At 40.9% G+C, this 22,678-nt stretch overlaps 1 protein-coding gene across 4 annotated transcripts; it reads left to right on the top strand.

Moving 5' to 3' along the window:
* Nucleotides 1-1,380: 1,380 nt before the first annotated feature.
* Nucleotides 1,381-22,663, top strand: SPART (spartin). 4 transcript variants are annotated; one of them, XM_074959670.1, is made up of 11 exons: nt 1,381-1,628; nt 4,511-4,607; nt 5,949-6,781; nt 7,893-8,090; nt 9,179-9,283; nt 13,831-13,960; nt 15,780-15,974; nt 17,306-17,464; nt 17,561-17,651; nt 19,853-19,913; nt 21,737-21,877. In XM_074959670.1, the coding sequence occupies exons 3-10, from the start codon at nt 5,951-5,953 to the stop codon at nt 19,911-19,913; spliced, it is 1,770 nt and encodes a 589-aa protein (XP_074815771.1). In that variant the 5' UTR covers nt 1,381-1,628; nt 4,511-4,607; nt 5,949-5,950; the 3' UTR covers nt 21,737-21,877. The 4 variants fall into 4 exon arrangements, with proteins under 4 accessions (XP_074815771.1, XP_074815760.1, XP_074815766.1 ...); XM_074959659.1 differs by lacking the exon at nt 19,853-19,913 and having other exon boundaries at nt 1,388-1,628; nt 21,737-22,663; XM_074959665.1 differs by lacking the exons at nt 9,179-9,283; nt 19,853-19,913 and having other exon boundaries at nt 1,392-1,628; nt 21,737-22,663.
* The last annotated feature ends 15 nt before the right edge of the window (nt 22,664-22,678 follow it).

The raw sequence follows: 22,678 nt of genomic DNA, 5'->3' as shown, positions 1-22,678 counted from the left end.
ACTAGAGAGCTACAGATCTTGGGAAAACAACATACTGCTGAATGCAATTCCTCTCTGTTTTCACTACTTCTGTGAGTCTTGAGTTAGTCCAATTCATGTAGGCCATACAACCCTTCTGGCCTTCTTGGCCTACCCATCCTGCTTCTGGAAATTAAATAGCCTTCCTTGGCATAGAAAGCATTTCTATTTTAAAAACAGATTCTGACACCTTTCTTTTCCCTGCACTTCCACTGTGGAATTTCCAAGCTCTAACCTACCCTGAGCTTTTGTGCAGAGAATTGTTCAAAATCAATGGCCCTGATGGTAGAAAACCTATTATCCCACAGGGGTAGAACCATTCAGTGTTCTGGTCTTGACTGGTCTGACACAGCTTCTGACATAGTCTGTCCACTAGCTATAAAGTTCCTGCTACAGAATGAATGCACAAAGCCACACTAAAGATTATATTAAAAATGGAAGTTGAAATACATGGCATTTACAAATCTAAATGGAATTCATAAGTTGACAAGAGACAAATTGTAATGATCATGTAGACAGCCCTCCACCAATAGATGGTGTACTATCTTTATCTTAGTGCTGTTATCTGATTGGGGAAAGTCTTGCCTGTGGTGCTGGAATTATTCCAATAAATCCCTGTGATTTCTATAAGCAAGTATTACAATATCCCCCATAGTGTCACAATCACCACATTATGTTGTAGTGCCATGAAGATTTCTTGTATGGCACTATTCTGACACAGTGCCCTTGTGTTGTGCTAAGACTGATGTTTGACACAGCAGGATGACCTCTCTGACTGTTCTGTGTCACAGTGTTCAACTACCCTGATCTGAGGAGATGATGGCTAGGGTGACCAGACAGCAAATGTGAAAAATTGGGACGGGGGGGAGGGGGGGAAGTGTGTGGGTAATAGGAGCCTATATAAGAAAAAAACCAAAAAATTGGGACTGTCCCTATAAAATCAGGACATCTGGTCACCCTAATGATGGCTGAAATTTGTCCCCTTGAACAAAATTCACTGAAGTTGATAACTGCTTAGTTACCTAGCACAGAAAATTTCACAGGAAGTTTCACAATCACAAGTGGGGGCGTGTGAAGTATCAGATATAACCACAAACAAGGCTACGCTTGTGTATCACTTCCTTGCACAGATTCAACATGTGAACCCCAACAATCCCTCCCAGCCTTTCAACAGAACCTCCAATAACGTCTCAGTACCACACGGCTACGTCACCACACAACGCTGTCGTCTCCTCTTGTGACGACATCTGGTTGTCCTGTGATGTCATTGCAGCAGGAACACCATGCCCTGCGGTTGTGACGCAGTGATGTCACAGAGCATTGTGATGTCGTGCCAGACGATAACATATGCACGCCGCAGCCCGGGCTCGCCTGCCAGACCCCGATGGCGACCACGCTCGTGACCGCCCGGGCCCGCGCCGCGACGGTGCAGCCTCGCTCCGGGCTGGGGGGCGCAGCGCCTGCAGAGGGCGCGCCCTGCTCAGGCGCCCAAAAGCCTCCGCGTGAGGGACGGGAGCAGCTGACAGGCGGTGACGTGGTTCGCAGGGCAGCTGGGATCGCGGAGACAGTGGCGTAGAGGGAGCAGGTTGCTGGCGGGCGGCTCCAGTTCCGTGAGTGCCGGGTTCGGGCGGGCCTGGGTTCAGCTGGGCCAGGGGCGAGCCCGCCTGCGGGTGGGAGCGGGGTGAAGGGGCCCTGCCCCCCCCCCGTGTCTGGCTAGGGGGACTCCCTTGTGTTGTGGGGCTGGTGGGGTGTCAGCTCCCCCCACCCCGTGTCGTTCTCTGTCAGCTGTGGGGCTCATCCCTGGGCTGACCCGGCATTTGTTTGTGGGAGATGGTTTCTAGCTGAGACCCCAGTGGAGCTGGGGGTCACCCCTCTCCCCCCCCCCCCCCACACACACATTTGTGAGGCTGGAGTTGGGAGCCCCTAGGTGCCATTGTGGTCACGGACCAGCTCCCTCCTGCCGGCTTGTCACGCCTCCTGCCAGCCCCAGTACACACGGATGATCCTTGGAAGTGGAAGACCCAGCCAGAGGCTTGTGGCGGTGGTCACCTATTTTGTAAACACCAGGACGACAAACTGGTACCTGAGTCTACAAGGGGGTGTTCTCAGTTCGCATTTCTGTATCCCAGGCACCACAGAACAAATCTGCAAGTCACTTTATTAACTGACATTGCCAACATTTTTATTGACTTGAAACGCAGAACAAAAAGTTAATAAAACCAGATTATAGATAAAGAAGCCCCAGCGTACAGGAAAATTTAAAGTAACTTTGAAGTTCTGCAGTTTCTGTTTGTTCACACAGGTTCATTTTTTAGCTTTTTCACCCATTCCCAAAAGGTCTGTAAATACAACTGACATGTTTAAAAGTACCTGTATGATTTGGAAATTTATACCAGAATAAGGAAACAATCTTGCAGTTTTACTTACACAGCACAAGTCTTAAATTCCCCTCTAATACTGATCCCTTGTTTTGGCTTAAGTGACTTTACCAGACCCTTCTCCTAAGTGTCCCCACAGGAGACTGTGATTCCTTGAGACTGCAGAAAGACAAGTTATCCAAAGCCGGGTACCCAAAAATTAGTGAACACTTCTGAAAACTTGACTGTATCCACTACTGCTTTAGTAATAATGGGAATAGTAAAATTGATCTACCTCATGTAAGTGTTGGGGGAATATTAGTAGTGGGTTGCATTGAATCATAGAGATGATTAGAAATCTAGGGTCTGTGTAAGCTGTGTTAAATATAGCCCTGAAAAACATCAAACTGACACTGATTGAATAGAGTATTTCACTGAAATACAGTAAATTAACTAAAATGAGCTACCGCTTCATAGTTAATCTAGAATGAGAGTGTTTCTCAGAATGGTTTGATTTTGAAAATCATTTTGTTTTGGGTGGTGTTTTTGTTTTTGTTTAATCTGTGCTTTGCAGTTTGGAGTGGGAGTGGTTCCTATCTATCTGTCAGACTTGCTGCTAATGAAAGAGAGAATATTAATGATGATTGTTCTGTAACTCTTCTTTTTTTTCCATGATGACCGCCAAATTTGATGGCAATTTTTTATATTGGACTCATAGTTTACTTTCTAAGTAGACAACTCGTAGGCGGAGGCGGTGGGGGGGTGGGTCCTACTAAAGGCAGTGCAAGTGAAGTGAGTCATATCATTATTGGTTCTATGGCTTTTTAATTTTTTTCCCCCTTTTTAAGGAAATAAGCCCAATGGCCTGTGATGGGATATTAGATGGGGTGGGATCTGAGTTACCCAGGAAAGAATTTTCTGTAGTATCTGGCTGGTGAATCTTGGCCATATGCTCAGGGTTTAGCTGATCACCATATTTGGGGTCAGGAAGGAATTTTTTCTCCAGGGCAGATTGGAAGAGGCCCTGGAGGTTTTTCGCCTTCCTCTGTAGCATGGGGCTCGGGTCACTTGCTGGAGGATTCTCTGCTCCTTGAAGTCTTTAAACCACGATTTGAGGACTTCAGTAGCACAGACATAGGTGAGAGGTTTTTTGCAGGAGTGGTGGGTGAAATTCTGTGGCCTGTGTTGTGCAGGAGGTCAGACTAGATGATCATAATGGTCCCTTCTGACCTAAATATCTATGAAATCCCAAATGGACTAGGATTTAAAAGCCTCCTAGAAATAGTATATTTTGAGGAGAAATTGGGAGGAAAGGGTGGAGCTATGGCCCATTGGGGTCAGGAGAGAATTCCAGATAATGGTACAGCATGGGAAAAGCCTGGAGAACAGGAGTAGTAGGACACAAAGGGGTGTATTAGTCATCATGTTGCTTGGGTGCAATGTATGGGTTGGGAGGGAGGTGGTGTAAATAAATTATTTAGGCATGAGTCAGTTTGTAAACCGTCAGGTGTCAATTATGTCGGAAGCCTTAAGGTCTGTATTTATAGAATCATAAGAATTACCACACCCATCAGTCCAATCCCTGACAGTGTCTAGTATTAGATGCTTAGAGGAAGCTGAAAGAAATCGTACAATGGACCGTTAAACTTTAACCTGCCCATAGGAAGAAAATTTTTCTAGCCCATCAGTTAGTGATTGGTTTATACCTTGAAATATGAGGGTTTAAATCCCTTATTAACTATCTGCCTAATGTAATTGTGTCTAATGTCCTCTCTAATATAATACTGGATGTTCTCAGTCATAGAATAGGCTAAAACTTTTTTGAATCTTACTAAGGTCTTGGCTTCAAAGATAACACAAAGAATGACTATATTTGTTAACTACAACTATATACATTTATTTAAGCAATTATATAGCTTAATTTAGATTCTTATTTCTATATTTTTTCATTATATTAAGATGGTGCATCTGTTATTTCTTATTTACTAGATAATGAACTTTTTATTCATGATTTGTGTCTAATTGAATTCCATTTTCCATCCAAATTCAGCTGAAGCACAAAAACAGCATTTTTAAGTATTGGTTGGGGAAAAATCTGGTAGTTTCATTTAATCTCTAATTGTTGAAATTTACAGGAGAGGCTACACTCTGATGAATAGTCTGCAAAACTGAAAATAAAAGTAATTAACCCAAAAGTACAACAGAGACTGAAAGACTGTCATTTGGAAAAAGGTAAAGACCAATTTTTCCTCCATTATAAAGAATGAAAATGAAATAGATGACTTTTAGTGCCATATTTATAAAGCTTGACCTCAAAAGTTAAATGTTCTTCCCTGATCTGTTCTACTTAAAAATAGTCTTTAACTTACTAAACTTTATGAGGAGGGCTCATTAATTCAGCTCATAATTTTTTATGTCTTTAAAGTATTTAATAAAGTAGAGTGAGTGTACGCCTTCATGTAAGTTGCTGTCAATTCCAATTTAATTTTAAATAAGCTTGTCTTTAAAATAAATACTTTACTTAAAATGAATTTTTAAATAAAAATCCAAATTTTTAATTTAAAAAAACTCCTCCTGCTTGTTGCTTCTGTTAAGGCTTTTTAAGACGCCCAAATGTAGTATCTGGAGTTTGTGCTCTCTCCTGGTGCTTAATTTTTAGACAAGTAATAATTGACATAGACTATTTACAATTGCAGGAACTGAAACCCATCAGAACCCTCCAAATCTTTGAGTTCCCTAGATGACGAGGGTGCGCAGCACCGTGCAAAGTCCCACATTAACTACCTTAAACTGTTGATTAGTGTAAGAACTGAGGGTCTAGTTACAGTATAAACAAAAACATTTTAATGTGAAGTACAAAATGAACAAATTGATCTTGTCCAGAATGTTATATGAGAATTGGACATGTAAAAACTTCTGTTATAAAATAAAACCATATTTGTCTGTATACTAAACCTATCAGCAAGAGAAATGAAACTATAGTTTTAGAAAACACATTTTGAACAATAGCTGCAATATATAGTGTTGCATTCTGTTTTGAGTTGCACTTCATTGTTTTTGTATCTTTCTGCACTTATCAAGAAGTGCTGAGTTGACCTAAATGAAGATAGGGAACCATCACAAAATTTTAGTAATGGAGGGTCTGTGCATATATATCTACTGGAATTACACTTCAGTCATTATACAATATTCTGGAACATAAACCCTTCCAGCAGCTTTTCTCTCTTTAAGAAGTAAACACCTTTGTGCTGTAAGCTCCTCATTTTGGATTAATCAGATCTGATTAATACAGGGTGAGAGTCCTTAATGAGCTGGAATCTTATTTTCTAATCCAAAGGTTAACCAGAAATGTGTAATAGAACAGATCAAACTTTGCACCATGCATAGATACTTTGGAGCTAAGACGACTTAGAGTGCTCTTGTGAAATTTATTATACTGGCTTGAACCAAAACAAGTTTTATCTTATAAGAAGTGTCTCTTAATTGACTGCAAACAGTTCTTACTGCATGCCTATAAGGATCAGGAAGGTATGCCTACACTTAGTCATGCTAACACTATGTTCCAATTTGCAGTAATGGAACAAGAACAGGATCCTGCTATTCTAGAAGATGAAAACATTAAAGCTATTAAAGAAGAGTTCAAGAAAGCCTTTATGTTTGTCAATAAAGGCCTGAATACAGATGAATTGGGTCAAAAGGAAGAAGCAAGGAACTACTACAAGCAAGGACTTGACCACTTGCTTAGAGGAGTTAGTATTCCATCACAAGGTCCTGAATGTACAGGATCCCAGTGGGACTCTGCCAGACAAATGCAGCAAAAGATGCAAGAGACTTTACAAAATGTTAGAACTCGACTGAATATTCTAGAACAAAATACTCTTGCTAGGCAAACTAATGCCACCACAATGAATGTGCCTCTAGAGGTGCCCAAGTTATACCCAGTGATTCCCACTAATGAAAAGCCAGCAAGGCCCCCTGCACCTAATTCTCTGATTCCACCATCTGGGCCTCCTGCAGCAAATGAAAATGTTGCAACTACAAGCAAAGGGCAACATCCAGCAATGAGTCCTTCATCTCCAAAAGCTCTCCCTCTACCACATGAAGCTCCTCCTGCATATACTCCTCAAGCTACTGATGGACACTATACTGTATCTTATGGTACAGACTCTGGGGAGTTTTCGTCAGTTGGAGAGGACTACTACACAAAATGTACTCAGCCGCCTCCCCTTGAAAGTCTAGGAGTAGATGCAGATGAATTGATCCTGATTCGCCAAGGAGTACAGATATTCTTTGTGACTCCTGATGGGCAGGTTAGTGCTCCTTCATATCCTGGATACCTGCGCATTGTGAAGTTCTTGGACACTGATGGTGCAATGGCCCAGAATCGTCTGCCAGCGTTTCTTCAGGTAACAGTTGGAGTGTTGTTTAACTTTAGAATACGTTGTGTCTGTTACCAATTTTTGTATATGGGCTAGAACTTTGTAATCTGAGGCATTTTGGCTCTTGCACTTCTGAGCCAAAACCTGCTTCTCTTGTGTTCCTGTGAAAGAACCTGTACAGAGAACTACTCCTTCACTAGCTACATTTATTGTGGGCATAGATGTCACTAAAATATACTGTTGTGTCTGTGAAGAAATAGCTCTTGTGTCTGTCTGAGAGTTCCAGAACACCAAATGTTTCAATGGACTGCTTTTTTGGAATGGGTTGGCTTTTAACACTTTTTTGATCTTATAGAATTTGTTTTCCCTTTCCTCAGATAAATTTGACCTACTGAATGATCTATTGCCATTAATTGCATCCGTGTATAAAGGGTCAGTTAAAAATGGACTTAAGTATTTAACTTTCTAGCTGAACATGTCAGTATGGTTTACTTGGATAACTGCTGCACAGTTCTGAATTTGTGGTGTATGTCCAACCTTCTTATGTAAACTAGGGATGGAACAGACATTTTTAGGTTATCTAGTTCATCTTCTTGCCAGTGCAGCACTGTTTCCTTGCGTACCTTTAGTACTAGTTTTTCCAGCCTGGTTTCCAACTTCAGTCTCCTTTTGAGAGAGTGTTTGTTTGGATCTTCTTATCCTTGTCTACAAGGGGGAAGTATTCCCACCATTGGTTCAGCTCCACAAGTGTTAGCAGCACTGGAAGCTCTAGACAGCTCATTAGCAGCCTCTTTACACTGTCATGTAAACCTGCTCTCAGTGGAGCAGAATGGCATAGGAACTGTAAATCCAGCACCTGCTTGGTATTAGGCTCCCTCTACTACTGAAGTTGGGCTTCCTGTGTCTTAGTAAATTAATTTTATTTATTCCTTATTTAACTTTGGTGGCAGTCTATTGAGAGTGATGTATCCCAGCAATACACTTTTCAGGATCATTTGAGGCTTTTTAAATAAAGCTACATGGGAACTTTGGAGTCTGATGCTAATCTGTACAGATCCTTCAATTGACATTACTTTGGGCTTTATTGAAAAAGCATGATTCTTTAATTTCTGCAAATAAATTAATTTGTCATTTTCAGGTTTGTGACTGGCTGTATCCTCTTATGTGCAACCAATCTCCTGTTCTGTGCTGTAATACTGGAGTCTACATGTTTCCTGATTTGATGTCGCAGGTGCCAGGATCCCATGTGGGAGTAGTGCTATCTTCAGAACTCCCAGCAGCTGACCGAGAGCTTTTTGAAGATCTGTTAAAACAGATGTCTGACCTCAGAGTCCAGGTAAATTCTAGGGCAATGGCTTTAAACAGACAATAAAAGATACAACAAATTGTAACTGCATAACAGGCATAACTTTGGGGTCTTACCAAGTGATCCAGATCACGCTCTTATGTAAGCTGGGCAGAGTAATATGCATTTTAATACAGCCAAATACAAAGGTCAGACCTTTAGAAACAACTATTGTAGGCAGTATTTAAGGATGGGGGACTATATCATGGAAATCAGTGACTTGTAGGAAAATACTCAACTGAACGTGAATTCCCCAGAAAGGCTAATATGATTCTCCAGGGAAATATTGAGTAGAAGGATGCTAATATCTCTGCGTACAGCACTGGTGAGACCATTGCTTGACTACTGTGTCCACTTTGGTTTACATTTTTAAAAAAGAATTTAAAGACAGTTCAGGTAGAACTTCAGAAATTATTAGAGAGCTGGAAAGCATGCTTAAACAGAGTTTTAAAGAGCTGAATCTACTTAGCTTACTGTAGAGAAGGTTAAGAGGTCATTTGACCAGTCTACAAGCACCTACACAGGGAAAAGATCTCTGATATTAGAGGACTCTTTAACTTAGCAGTCAAAGGAATAACAAGATCCAGTGGCTGGAAGTTGAAGTTAGAAAAATTGTAATTCAAAATAAGATGAAAATTCTTAACAAGGAGGGTAATTTAAGCATTGGAACAGCTTCTCAAAGAAAGTGGTAAATCCATTGTCACTTAAAAGCTGTAAATCAAGACTGGTTGCTTTTCTAAAAGATATGCTCTTCTTCTTTTACCACTCAAACTCAAGCTCAGGAGTGGTCATGAAGGACCCAGTCCTGCAGTGTTTTATGTGCAGGTAGCCCCCTTTGGCCAATATAAAATCCTGTTAACCTCAGTGCAGCGCTGTGTTGGCACAGGATCCTGTATGCAAAGCACTGCAGGATTGAGGCATGACTTAGCAAGGAAAAATAATTTTGTCCAGTACAGGAATTACTTGGTGAAATTCTGTGGTCTGTGTTATGCAGGAGTTCAGACTAGCTGTTCGTAGTGGTCCTTTAATGGCCTTAAAATTCCATGAATCTATTAATTTGCCCTGATATGATGATGCAGGTGCCAAGATCCCATGAGGGAGTAGGATTATCTTCAGAACTCGCAACAGCTGACAGAGAACATTATGAGGATATGTTAAAACAGATGTCTGACCTCAGAGTCCAGGTAAATTCTAGGGTAGTGGTTTTAAACCAATGATAAAAGATGCAAATTGTCATTGAGCAACAAGTGTAACTTTATAGTGTTTAAAACTGTCAAACGGGCTTCTATGGTAGCCTGTGGTAGTGGTGTGCTCTGCCACTAGGGAAATGCAAAGGTGAATTCTGGCTCTCGCCCCTTAATCTAAAAGGGGCTTTGAAATGCTGCAGAGCTTACCCCTTGGGAGGGGGTTCCTTCTAGTTAAGAAAACATCCCAGCTGCATTCTGTAGTCAGTCTGCTTGTGATTACGTGATAGCACTGAATACCATCTCAACAACATTTGGTGGAAGGATGCTGGCAACAATGAGTGGCTGTGGAAGGAGTTTAAAATGGGGGAAATTCCCAAGGTTCTGCTGTGGATTATTACCTGTTTAGTGCTGATAGTGAGTCAGCCTGCATGGATGCAAAGGACTACTTGGGAAGAGGATGAGTGGGGAAATATTTTAGGAATTTTAAAGCAATATGATTTAACGTATTAAAAATATCACAATTAAGAAAGAGGAAATAGATTCCCTCAATTATAATGTGTTCTATGTAGAACCCCATTTACGGTAGCTTAATTTTTCTCAAAATGTCAGCCTTCCAACAAGTATTTCTATAAAGGTTCTAATATTGGTAGAACAAGCTGCCAAATGTCAAACTCAAAATATTTAATCAAATTGTTGGTTTTGCTCTGGAAAGTATTGTATATTATTTACTGCCTACAAGATGCTTAGCTCGGTGCAATACAGTAACTCCTCACTTTACGTTGTCCTGGTTAATGTTTTGTTTTGTTTTTTTTTTTTGCTGATCAGTTAGAGAATATTCTCATTTAAAGTTGCACAATGCTCCCTTACAATGCGTTGTTTGGCAGCTGCCTGCTTTGTCCACTGCTTGCAGGAAGAGCAGCTCGTTGGAGCGAGCTGGTGGGGGCTCAGAACCAGGGTGGATCGGCAGCTGCCCGGCAATTCAGGTGTCCCTCCCCCCACTGCCATGTGCTAATCCTGCCCTCTGCCTTGGAGCTGCTCCCGGGAGCCTCCTGCTTGCTGGGGGGGGGGGGGGGGAGGGAGGATGCTAATGTCAGGATGTCCCTCTGCCCCCCCATCCCCATAGAGCAGGGGAGACATGACAGGGTTCAGGATGGAGGGAGCTTGCTGGCAGTAGCTGCTGTCTCAACTTGTTGATCTAATTAAAAAGGCAGTGTACTTAGAGTGGGATCAGTGTAATTAAAGAGGCAATGCTTGTCTCTCACACACTGTGTGTGTGTCCGTCTCTCTCTGCCATGCTGTCTACTCCCTCCGTTCCTGTTGCCTTGTAGAGTATGAGGTTACATTAACAACGTGTTAACCTTTGAGGACTCAGCCAAGTGCTAGTTCATCATTTAGCAGTAAGGCATTCCCTGGGAAATATCCCACCCTCTGACTCCACCACCTCAACCAAGCTTCACAATCATCATTGCTGTGTACTGTAGTAAATAAAAAATATAGTCTTTTGTCTGGCAAAAAAAACTTCCGCGGAACCTAACTCCCCCGATTCCCACTAATTCTTATGGGGAAATTAGATTTACTTAACATTTCGCTTAAAGTCGCATTTTTTCAGGAACATAACTACAACATTAAGTGAGGAGTTACTGTACAGACAAATAATCCCTGTTCTGAAGAACTTGTGATCTAACAGAATGATATTCAAAACATGGGAGGATGATTTAAAAGGTAAAATGAAACAAAACACTGACTTTTCATTTTTTTTAATTAGAAAGTCACTACTTCTGTGACACGAAAGTAGTAGGTGTGGTAGCTTGGCAAATTGTGAGAGCATTCTTTCCATAGGGAGCAACATAGAGAAATGCATGGGAAAGGGTTGGGAAGGAGACAAATGGGACATGAAGCCTGGTGTAAATCATGGAACAGAGGACCAAAAGGGAAACCCAGCAAGAGACAGATCTGAGATGTAGGCAGATTCATGAAGGGATATATCCTCTTGGAATAATATGTACATTTGGATTCAATAATTCAATTTGAATTGCAAATGATCAGTACAGTATTTACTAGGAAAGTAAAACCTTTTTGGGCCCCACCCCCCCTTTTCTTTAAATACTTCAGAAGCTGCTGGTCTTGATTTAATACACAACAATATATAGTGAATACCATATATTTTTAGTATTTGCCAGCGGTGTTTTTATTGGTGTCCATGATCAGTAAATCCCACTCCCTGACCTTGTAAAATACTTTCTCCCTTCCTCTTTCTTCTAACCAAGTCCCCTAATGTTTGTTGAGAGAGTTCATGTGAGACTATTATAGTGTTATAATAAAAACATGGAAGAGTTGTATTTCTTGGCTTTCTGTAATGACTGATCATACTTATGAGCTATCACAAAGTTCTAAGTTATTTCTTTCATTTAGGAGACACTGCTTTTCAATTACAAGAATTCTCAGCAATATGCTGAAATAAGATTTGACTTGAAGCATGTTTGTTTTGTTTGTTTTAGAAAAGCATTTATCTCTAAAGTTCCTCTGTGTTGGCAGCCAACTTCTTAAGACTATTTTAAACTGTTTTCTCAAATCCAACATAAACATTCACACTGCCTTGTCTAATTTAGATGTTGATTTCTAGAATCTTTTAAACTTTTAGTGTCATTTATGAGTGGGGGAAAGCATTACAGAGCCTTGTTTGTTGGCTCCCGAATGCTAACAATTTAGCTAATCCTTTTTTTTTATACAGTACTGATGAGGACGTAATTAGCAACTCTATATAATGTCATGTCTAACAAAAAATTACAAGAGTTTTACTCTACATTGCAAAACAATCTATTTTTGCTTTATTATGAGTCACTTAAGGAGCTTACAGCATAGAGAATTAGTCGATGATACAAACCATAAAATAACTTATCTGGGTCCAGCTGTATGTGTAAAGGGTTTTTATCTAACCAATGGTATTTTAATTGTGTATATGCAAGACGGTGTACCCCAGTGGCGGGCAACCTGCGGCCCACCATTGGTGTATGCACTCGAGAATGTGATCCTATACTGTTATCAAACAACAACTGGTCATTTTCTTGGAGTTGTGACTAATATACTAAAAACACTGACATCAGAATAGTAGAGCAATACTGGAGGTGAATCTCTGCATGCAAATCATACAGATTATGTTGCAGTGTTTATCTTCTGGTAGTATGTTGTTTAGTATCTCTGGTTGTTGAACAGGAAACTGAGAGAGCTCATCTGTTTTTTGGAATTCCTCTCTGTTCACCTTTCTCATATTGTAATAGTCCTGTTCCATTCCCCCATTTGACTTTATTTTCTGAAAATATTTATTGAAATACACTTCCTCAGATTCTCCTGTCTAGTATTATTTTGTTTTGTATTTTTGTTCCTGGATGGTAATTATAACCATTCTTTTCCATTGGTCCCAGACAAATCTTTTTTTTTTTTTTTTCTTTCAGAATTTTAACCAATCCTCTTTTCAGCTATATCGATTACTTTGACCCTTCTGGTATTCAACTTGTACTAGTGTTGGAATTTAAGTATTGTTAAAACTCGCCTTAATTTTTTCTGCCCTCTCTAGCTAGAAGTAAAGTCCATTGTATACTATATATAAAATCATATTAATTGCAACAAAGTTGCTTTATGAAAAACAGTAGCCAGTCTGGTAGTTGCCCCTGCTGCCTCTGAGTAATTGACAAATGTTGCGGCCTAATCCAAAAGCTTTAGAATGTTAGAGATGAAGGCAGGTAAAGCAGCCCCCCTTGGCCTGAAGAGAAGGCAGCATCATGCACCACTTCATAGTGTTCCTGGCTGTACCAGTCTGTAAAAGCTCCAGTAGCACATGAAGTGAATAAATGTCCTTTTATTTATAAATTTGGGAGGAGAGAAAAAAAGAGCAAATTCCCAGCAAAGCTGTATTCTATTGTTGCAGCTGGACTCTCTGGGCAAAGATAGAACCGATTTGGGGCTGCAGCTCCCATACTGAACAGTAGTAAAGTGTTGTCTTCCCTCTTAAAAAAATTAAATGGAAAGATGGACATACTTGTATTTTTTTTTTCCTTGCATTAACACCCCCCCCCCCCCCAAGAGTTCTCAGCTATGTTAATTGACCAAACACTCCTGTTTGTAAGTAAATTTCCACTCTAACTAGACCAAGGAAGTCTACAATTTTTGTTCTAAAATGCTTGTTAGGGAAGTTTCTAAAACAAAATTGCTGTGGAAAAAGTCACTGAATCTCTTGTTTGTGCCATAGTAACACACACGCTTTCATCCATTCTCTGCTACCTCAGAAATAAGGAACTTAATCCCAGGTTTTTAAAGATATTTAGATGTTGCTCTGCTCAGTGTTGTAATGCCTAAGTCTCAAAAGGGCAACAGGGTGTAGGAGCCTAAGTCACTTTTGAAAATGAGGCTTTGGCTCTTAAGTGACTAACACCTAAATACCTTGATCTCCACTACTATGGTTAATGGACTATCTAAAGTCCCTAAATAGGATAACTTGTTAGCTTGCTAAACACTTCATTTTCATGAATGTATATTTAATCCCTTAGCCTTTGGAAGCTTCAAGTGATGTGAATAACCTGGCCCAGACTGTACGCATCCAACCAGAGCCTGAAGGAGGAGAGAGAGAAAGAGAGTTACCTGAGTGGAGTGAGAAAGTAGCTCATGGAATCTTGTCAGGTACTACCAGAATCAGGGATTATGTTTAATTGTCTTGCCAGTAGGGTTTAAACACTATATTTTGATTTAAAGGCATTGTTGCTGATGAACATTTTGGGGGGCTGGGGGTAGGGGGACTAGATCCACAAAGATGACTTTAGGCACCCAGCCACCTAGCTGAATCCATAGCCTTGAGTAAGGCACCCAGATTTCCTGTTCAATGAATGCATGGGGAGAGTTAGATAGCACAGAGTGGGGGAGCTACCTAAACTAGCCAATAGGAAATATTTAGGAGAGAGGTATGACCTCAGCCAAGACCACCAAAGGGAGTTAAAAGAAAAGGAGGACTTGTGGCGCCTTAGAGACTTGTGGCAGGAGAGCAGCGGCGGCGGGAGGGAACCTTTTGCCAACCAGTGACAAAAGCTTATGCTCAAATAAATTTGTTAGTCTGTAAGGTGCCACAAGTACTCCTTTTCTTTTTGCGGATACAGACTAACACGGCTGCTACTCTGAAACCTGTCAAAGGGAGTTAGGCACTTAAATAAGGGTCAGAGGAAGGCACCTCCCTTCAATCAGGATTCACAGCCTTGAGTTTTCTCACGGACATAGGACTGACCTGGCTTAGGCACCTTTCTCACAAAAAACAGAGGAGAAGGTGGTACCTGGTCCCTCCTTGCACCCAATAACCAGGTGGCTAGAGCACCCGCCTGGGATGTGGGAGACCCAGGTTCAGTGCCCACTCTGCCTAAACTGGAGCAAATACTTGAACCACAGTCTTCCACCTCCCTGGGTGAGTGCCCTAATCACTGGGCTGTAGAGTGTCTCTGTCTGTCTCTCTCCAATGAATATCTATTTTATACAAAGTGGAACAGCTTCAGAAGCTGAGAGCTTCAGACTACCGCATAGCCACGTGGTTAGGGCACACACCTGAGAGCAGGGGAACTTGGGTTAAAGTCCTTGCTCCTCTCTGGCAGAGTGGGGATTTGAACCTCAGTCTCCCACATCCTGAGTGAGTGCTCGAACTACTCAGATATACAGTATAAGAGGGGCACCACCATCTCTTCTGTTTTGTGTAGGGCCTGATCCAGTAGGCATGCCCTAAGACCCTCTCTGAGGTAAGATTGGTGGGGAACACCTAATCTGAGATCCCACCATGAGTTAAGTACCTGGTGTCAAGGTTTGGACAGCTTTGTGCATACCCATGATCGGCAGAAATGTCGGCACCTAGGACTTTTATCAGCAGAAACTTAGATACCTACAGGGTTAGATGGCATCTGAGTAAGGGTTCTGAGAATCAAAATGTTGGACTTAAGTGCCTAAATCCCTTTGTGGATCTAGCCCTGAATGATTCAAGCCACTGAAATGAAACTGTTTTAGTCCTTTATGATTGTTAGAAAATGGGCATCTGATATTTTTTTTCTTTAAAAATAAGCATTCTGCAAGGCTTCTGTACTCCAGGTATGAAGTGACAGAAGAATAAATTTGTCTGGGAGATGTTAGCAGGAGGGTTAATGAAGAGATATGGATTGCGTTGTATCCAGAATGCTAATGATGCCCAGCTCTGTCTATCACACTTAACCCTGATGGAGCAGAGTTTTTATATGAAATTGAGGCTTGGATGAGGGTTAGCTAGGTATGACTGAAATCTGACACATTGGAGATAATGTGGTGGTTAGGGGGATAACAGAGTTGTAGAAATTCATTCATATTAGCTTTACTTCCTCAGTCAGGTGCTGCCATTTGCAATTTTAGGTATGTTACTAGGAGGGAGGAGAAAATACTGCCACAAGTCCAGTCTGTAAATACTACACATCATAAGCTAATTATTTTTGTTTTGAAGGAGCATCCTGGTTGAGTTGGGGTTTGGTCAAGGGAGCAGAATATACTGGCAAAGCAATCCACAAAGGAGCTTCCAAACTGCGAGAACACATTCAACCAGAAGAGAAACCTTTGGAAGTCAATCCAACTGTAGCAAAGGGGTTTCATGTAGCAAAACAAGCTACTGGAGGAGCTGTAAAAGTCAGCCGTTTTTTGGGTAAGATGTTCTGTATCTGAAAAAAGATGTTGCACTGAATGTGCAGACTGTAAACACACCCTGTTTGCTTGGGTTTCTGAAGTGCAGTAACTAGATGAGTTAATGAACTGACCTCCTTTACAGATCCCGTAGTTACTGCTGGTTATCATTAATGTGAGATCAGAATTAGCCCCAAAGTATCATACTGTATTTGGCCTTTTAGAGAGCAAGGTTGGTTGTTTGTTTTTTCCTAAATCCAAAGATCAAGCATATTACTCTGTCATGCATTTCTGCAATCGTAATGTTAGATTGGAATCTCCATATTGAATTAAATGGCTAAAACTGACTGTTACCTTTGGTTCCAAAAGTAGCTGGTTTTATTTTAGTTTTTAATGATAGCATTTAAAGGTTCTAGCTGAACTCATCTGTTCAACCTCTACAATTATCAAAATACAGAGGTACCTGTAGAAAGTGTTTTTTCAAACCTGGGGGGGCTTAAAATTAGGCTTCTAAATTCATACTTGGCCACTGCTATTGAAATGTCTTTGTCTTCAGAGGTGCTGAGCAGCCCCAGTGTCTATTGACTTCATTCTCTTATTATCTGCATTATTATGGTAGTGCCTATAGGCCCCAATCTCAATTAGGACCCAGTGAGTTGGGTATTATAGAGTCACATGGAGGAGTTAAAGTAAGAGACAATATGTGCCCTCCTGACCAGCTTCTTTCCATTTCAACAAGGCAGAAAATGGAAAGGAGGGATTATCCCCAATTTATAGATAAGAGACTGAATCGGAGATTTGCCCCAGATTGAGTTTATGGACTGGTCCACACTAGAAGTGCTCCATTGGCACAGCTGCAGTGTCTCCTGGCAGCATAACTACTCCACCTCCAAGAGGTGGTTGCTATGTTGATAGAGCGTCTCCTGCCGACGTAGCACTGTCCACACTGGTGCTTAGATCTGGGTAACTTGTGTCACTCAGGAGGAGTGGCTTTTTCAAACCCCTGAGCGATGTAAGTTATCAACATAAGTGGTAAGTGTAGACCTGCCCTATGACAGAACTAAAAAATTAACCTAGATCTTGATTTCAAGTCCAGTGCCTTAACTGCAAGATCCTTCCTCTTTTAATGGGAGCTGGGGCTGCTCAGCATCTCTGAAAATCAGGCCACTTCTATTTAGGTGCCTAAATATGTATTTAGAAGCCTGTCATTCTCATGAATGGAATAAAATTGCAATAATTTTTTAGACTTTTTAATAGAACTTTTAATTCAGTGAACCAAACAGTCTCTTCCCCCCCCTCCCCCATTTAACAAGAACTTTCAGACTGAGTCTGAAAACTTTTTCTGTGTGTTAGTTGAAGGGGTGTGTTCAGTAGCAAGCAGTATTGGAAAAGAGTTAGCCCCACATGTGAAGAAGCATGGGAGCAAATTGGTTCCTGAGTCACTTAAGAAAGACAAAGATGGAAAGTCCACTTTTGATGGTGCCATGGTGGTAGCAGCAAGTGGAGTTCAAGGTAAAAAAAAAAAAAATTCTAAATACATGTTGTAAGCTACATAATTCTTTCACTTTGCAATGCTTTGTCTTAAACTGTTTTTGATTATATTTACAGGGTTTTCAACAGTATGGCAAGGTTTGGAAAGTGCAGCAAAATGCATTGCTAATAGTGTTTCAACCGAGACTGTTCACACTGTCCAGCACAAGTAAGTTACATTTTTATCTACTTAGTAACTTGTTTGTCTCCTACTATAAACTAGGATTATGTCTGAACAATGGCCAACATACAGGCCTGCTTATCAAACTTTTAGCTTTTACAAAATTATAGCAAGTCTTACTATACAGAATAAAATCTCTTTGCACTAGGTATTCAGTAAATGAACAGTGACAGATATGCCCTCTACCTAAATCTGATTATGTAACTGAGTAAATGTCCCTAATGCAGTGGTTTTCAAACTTTACTGGGGATCCAGTTGAAGAAAATTGATGCCTGTGACCCAATGGAGCTGGGGATGAGGGGTATGGGGTGTGGGAGCGGCTCAGGACTGGGGCAGAGGGTTCAGGTGCAGAGTTGTGGGGTGGGGCCAGGAATGAGGGGTTCAGGGTGTGGGATAGGTCTCTGAGCTGGGGCAGGGGTTGGGGTCAATTCTCTGGGCTGCGGATGCAGGCTCTGGGGTGGGGTCAGGGATGGGGGTTCCAGGTTTGGGAGGTCTCAGGGTTGGGGCACAGACTTACCTCCAGCGGCTCCTGGTCAGCGGTAGGCTTCCCACCTGTCGTGGCACCATGCACCATGCTGCGCCCCGGAAGTGGCCAGCAGCAGGTCCAGCTCCTAGGCAGAGGCGCACAAGCGGCTTCGCGTGACTCTTGCCCGCAGGCACTGTTCCCATTGGCCAGGAACATGAGGAGCCAGAGCTCAGGGTGGGGACTGTGCATGGAGCCCCATGGCCTCCCTGCCTGGACACGGCCAGCAGCGGGTCCGGCCTCTGAGGCACAGCGCGGTGTTGAAACAGGTAGGCACTTTTAACATCCCGGTTGGTGGTGCTGACCAGAGTGCAACCCAGTGCCTGACATGCCATGACCCTGTACCCGAAGTTTGAAAAACGCTGCCCTAGTGGATTTATTTTTTTTTTTTTAGCTCTGTGGTCTAAATTAGTACAACTTTGAGAGATGTAGGTAAAATCCCATTCAGATTTTGGTGGGTGTTTCAACATTTTTATTTAAAAAAAAAAAAAAATCCATGTCTAGCTAAAATACTAACTTTGAATCACTTCTAACTCTGGTTCAGTCTTCACTGCTTTGGTTTACCAAAGTTTAACAAAAGTTCAGATGAAGATGAGAATCTGGTGTACAAGGAAGGAGTTTCAGCTAGAAGTATGTGCAAAGGAGGACATAAAAGGGGAGTTAAGGAAGGAAACTTAAAACATAGGCCTCAGCAGTACAGATATTGAGCAGAGTGTTTAAAGTTAGGGTGGACATAAATACAGATGTTGCCAGAAACAAGTAAGCTGGGGGAGGAGGATAGGGGGATTTAGGAGCATGTGGTACTGTGGTGATGGGAAGATGGTAGAGAGCATCTGAAGAGATGAGAAAATTACAAATGGGGAGATGATAGATTGAAAGGGTGCAGGTGGTGGTCTGGCAAACAATACACTAGGCATGATCAGAAATGGGAGGTTCAGTAAAGGCACTTAGGTAACAGTGGAGTCAGTGACAGATCTAGCAGCAGCCAGGTAAAAAGTGGTACATGTAAATGCAGAAAGATCAGAAGAGCACAAAGAAGCAGGTAAGACAATAAGCAGACAAACAATATAGGGTAGAGGTCACTGGTGAAAAGTCCAGGTTCTGTGGTGGTGCATTTCAGACTGGAGGCTGTGAATGTACTCCTGGAATGCATTTTGGGTAGACAGCAAGCAGGTTGGTGATGGGTCTTTTATAGGCAGCTGCAAGAAATGCATTAAGGCTTATGGTAGGCTGGGCAGAATGCCTGCAGGTGGCATGGAAAGAAAATCCTTAGTCTTTACCCTAGATACAATGACATCATTTCATTTTAATTGAGCTTTTCTGTACTCCCCACCCTGTAGGATGAGGTAATTATTTTATAAATATCTGCAAGAGCTTTGGTTGAAATATTAGTAGATATTGCTATTTGCAGATCTACAGATTGGGCATGTCTGAGAAACCTGCTTAAAGACGGGAGTAATCATCAGTCGCATCAGGGCTCTTATTGTGTTTTTTGTTCCATATGTCATTTTAGAACAGTCTGACTAATCAAAACTGCATCACTGTTATCCAGCTGTCTAATGGTATCTTGCTCCTAATGGACTGTCATACTTATTTCTAATAGGAAGTGGCTGGAGGAGCTGTATTAGTACTCTGCTGCCATTTAAAATCATTTTTTTTATTTTAGATATAAAAATAGGAAACATGGAGATCAGCTATCAACAGCCACTAAGAGTGACAAGCAATAAGTAACTAAATTTTGCAGTTAACTAAAACTTAGTGTTTGATAATTGAGGATTCCCCCCATCACTTGCATTTGGCTCTATCCAAACATGTTTTAAAATCCTGCAAGAGATCTTCTTAAGCTCGTTTTGGTTTAGGTGGCAGAACTGTGTCTTCTATAAGACAACTGTAAAAATCAGCATAATGGACAACATTAAAGGAACACTATCAGGTTTCCACCAAGCTACAAGTGCTCTGGATTTGAATGTAGCTGCAGAACTACTAGCTCTGTTTGGGTGCAAGTGAAGTAAGTGGCCTCTAACTACTAAGGTTCTTATATAGGTGTCCTTCATTCTAGTATCTGAGTGCATCTTGACACATTTTAAAAACAAAAGCCCTCTCAGTTGAGGCACTGTATAAGATTTTGAGCTGGGGTGAAGAATCAATTTATCAAATCTTGTATATAGGACTTAAGAAGAAAGCTAAATTGACTATACACTCTGCCACTGTATGTGCCATAAGCAGTGTAGCTATCTGTTGCAGTGATGCTGCAGCAAGTTTATTTAGTGTATCAAGGGTGGAAATAACTAATCAAACTGGCAAATATTTACTCCTTTTTGCTGTCAACTAATTCTTTGATCTGCAAATTACACCATAATCATGATTAAGGCTGCTACTCTATCTACAGAGAATATTTAAATAAAAATGAGTTTTTCCTCATTTAGTTTCAGTACTTGGTTCAGCCCTCAGTAGCCAGGGCTGCTCTTCTAGTATGAGATAAGGACCCAGACTTTGGTTCTCCTAACATAATACATTACCTCCACCCTTTTAAAAAAAAAAAAAAAAAAAAATCCTAGAGAACTTTCAGACACTGGACTATCTAATGCAACAAAAAAATTATGGCCCTGACTCTGAGCTGGACCTTGCAGGAGGCTCAGCCCAGATGGTAGAGCAAAGGTGGTTTAGCACTGCTGGGATTCTGGGATCACCAAGACTATTTCTGGCCTGCTCTTATTTATGCATGGCTACAATGCATCCCAAGGGGCTGTGTGGCAACTTGGAACAGCTGGATTGCTGAGTGCTCTGGCCATTCCCCTGTGCTAGTCCAATATAAGGATGTGTTATGCTGGCCCTACATTGCTGGAGAAATTCCTAAATGGGGAGATCTGGTTGCTTATCTGCCCCCTTAGGCTATAGAAGCAGTGTAAGAGGCTGGAACACAGCCCAGGATTGAGACTTATGTTTTGAGTATGTTGGACTAATACCTCCCCTTGCCAGAATCTTCTGATACCAGGACACTGCTGACTGAGGCTTCCCAACTATAGAACTTCTCTCTCTTCCCATTGTTCTGTCTCCAATTCATCTCATTTCCTTTATTCACACCTGTAGGGGGACAGACAGATTTTTTTCATCCCCCAATACCATTTACACCTAACTCCTGGAGAAAAGAACAGAGCAGTAGTTGGTATTCTGACACTTGAAAAGAAAGTTATGGAATTAATAAGCCTTGTGACAGATTAGCAGCCATAATATGAATTTTAGCAATTTTTACTTTCAGTGTTTAAATATTTAAACTCAGTCTAGTCAAACTTGATCTGGGTTCTTTCATTTTCTTTGTGCTATGCATAAACTCTTGCTTTGGGAGTGAAGATTTCAAGAGGGGTGAATTAGTACAATCCATAGTAGCTGTACGCTTGTGAAGACCCCATACTGAAACAGATTTACAACCATGTGGCCGTGGGAAGCAAGGGTTTGTGCATAAGGAAAATTGAATGAACAGATGACTTCACTTGTATTAAAGTTTAAAATGTATTTTCGTATCTACAAATGGCGCTTTTTTTTTTTAAAGGTATGGGGATGATGCAGGCCATGCTACAGACAACGCTATGAATTCTGCAATCAATGTTGGTGTGACAGCATTTAACATTGACAACATTGGTATCAAAGCTATAGTGAAGAAAACTGCAAAAGAGACTGGTTATGCTGTGCTGGATGAATATAAAGTACTAGAAAAGGAGAAAAAGGATGGAAGATAAAACAGTTAATTTCTCAAAGCCTTACAGTATGGATGTAATTTACTATTTTAAAGTAATGGGATAATGCTAATCTATAATGTAAGTATTTATTTTTCCTAATTGTCTTTACTAAAACTAATTCTTTACATACTTGAGAACTGAAGGCATAAAACTAGCCACTTTCATCTCAGAGAAAATATCCTTCATTTAGCATTTCTGCAATCATGTATCAATCTGACCACTGGAAGGATATGATTTAAATTACATATAGTACATTCAGTAAAAAAAAAATCTTAATTCAAAAACTCCATTTTTCAAAACATAAAATGGAACAGTAACATGGATGGAAATATGAATGTTTTGAGTATTTTTGTAACTCTTTTGTAAAGAAAAAGGGGTTGGTACTCTGAATAAATCTAATAGGGTTTATAGTTTAATTCCACTTTTAATTATTATGGTTGAAATGAATTTACCAAGGCAGAATTGTCTTTTATCTAATTATATGCACTAAAATTAGTTTTGGGTTCCATCCTTCCGTTTCCAAAGACTAGGGAAATTCCTTTAGGACAGCTAACATTTAAATAGCAGCTGAGCTAATGACCAAAGTCATATTAAAAGAAATGAAAGAGCGTCTGGTAGCCTCCCTCCTTTAAAGTTAAATGCTTTTCAAAACAAATATTTATGCAAACCAAAGACTTAAACCACACTGTTTATTAGGGTGACAGGTACTCTCTGTACAAGACAACCAACTCCAAAATTAATCAGAATATTCACAA

This window comes from Natator depressus, chromosome 1, assembly GCF_965152275.1.
Source record: "Natator depressus isolate rNatDep1 chromosome 1, rNatDep2.hap1, whole genome shotgun sequence".
Lineage (NCBI taxonomy): Eukaryota > Metazoa > Chordata > Testudines > Cheloniidae > Natator > Natator depressus.
This window is presented reverse-complemented; position numbering and strand designations above follow the sequence as displayed.

Excerpts from the sequence above, each read along its gene's own strand:
- SPART (XM_074959653.1), top strand. The coding sequence starts at position 5,906 with ATGCCTACACTTAGTCATGCTAACACTATGTTCCAATTTGCAGTAATG. Across the intron at positions 6,782-7,892 it reads GTCTGCCAGCGTTTCTTCAG|GTTTGTGACTGGCTGTATCC; the intron begins GTAACAGTTGGA and ends TGTCATTTTCAG. Across the intron at positions 15,975-17,305 it reads AAAAGTCAGCCGTTTTTTGG|TTGAAGGGGTGTGTTCAGTA; the intron begins GTAAGATGTTCT and ends TCTGTGTGTTAG.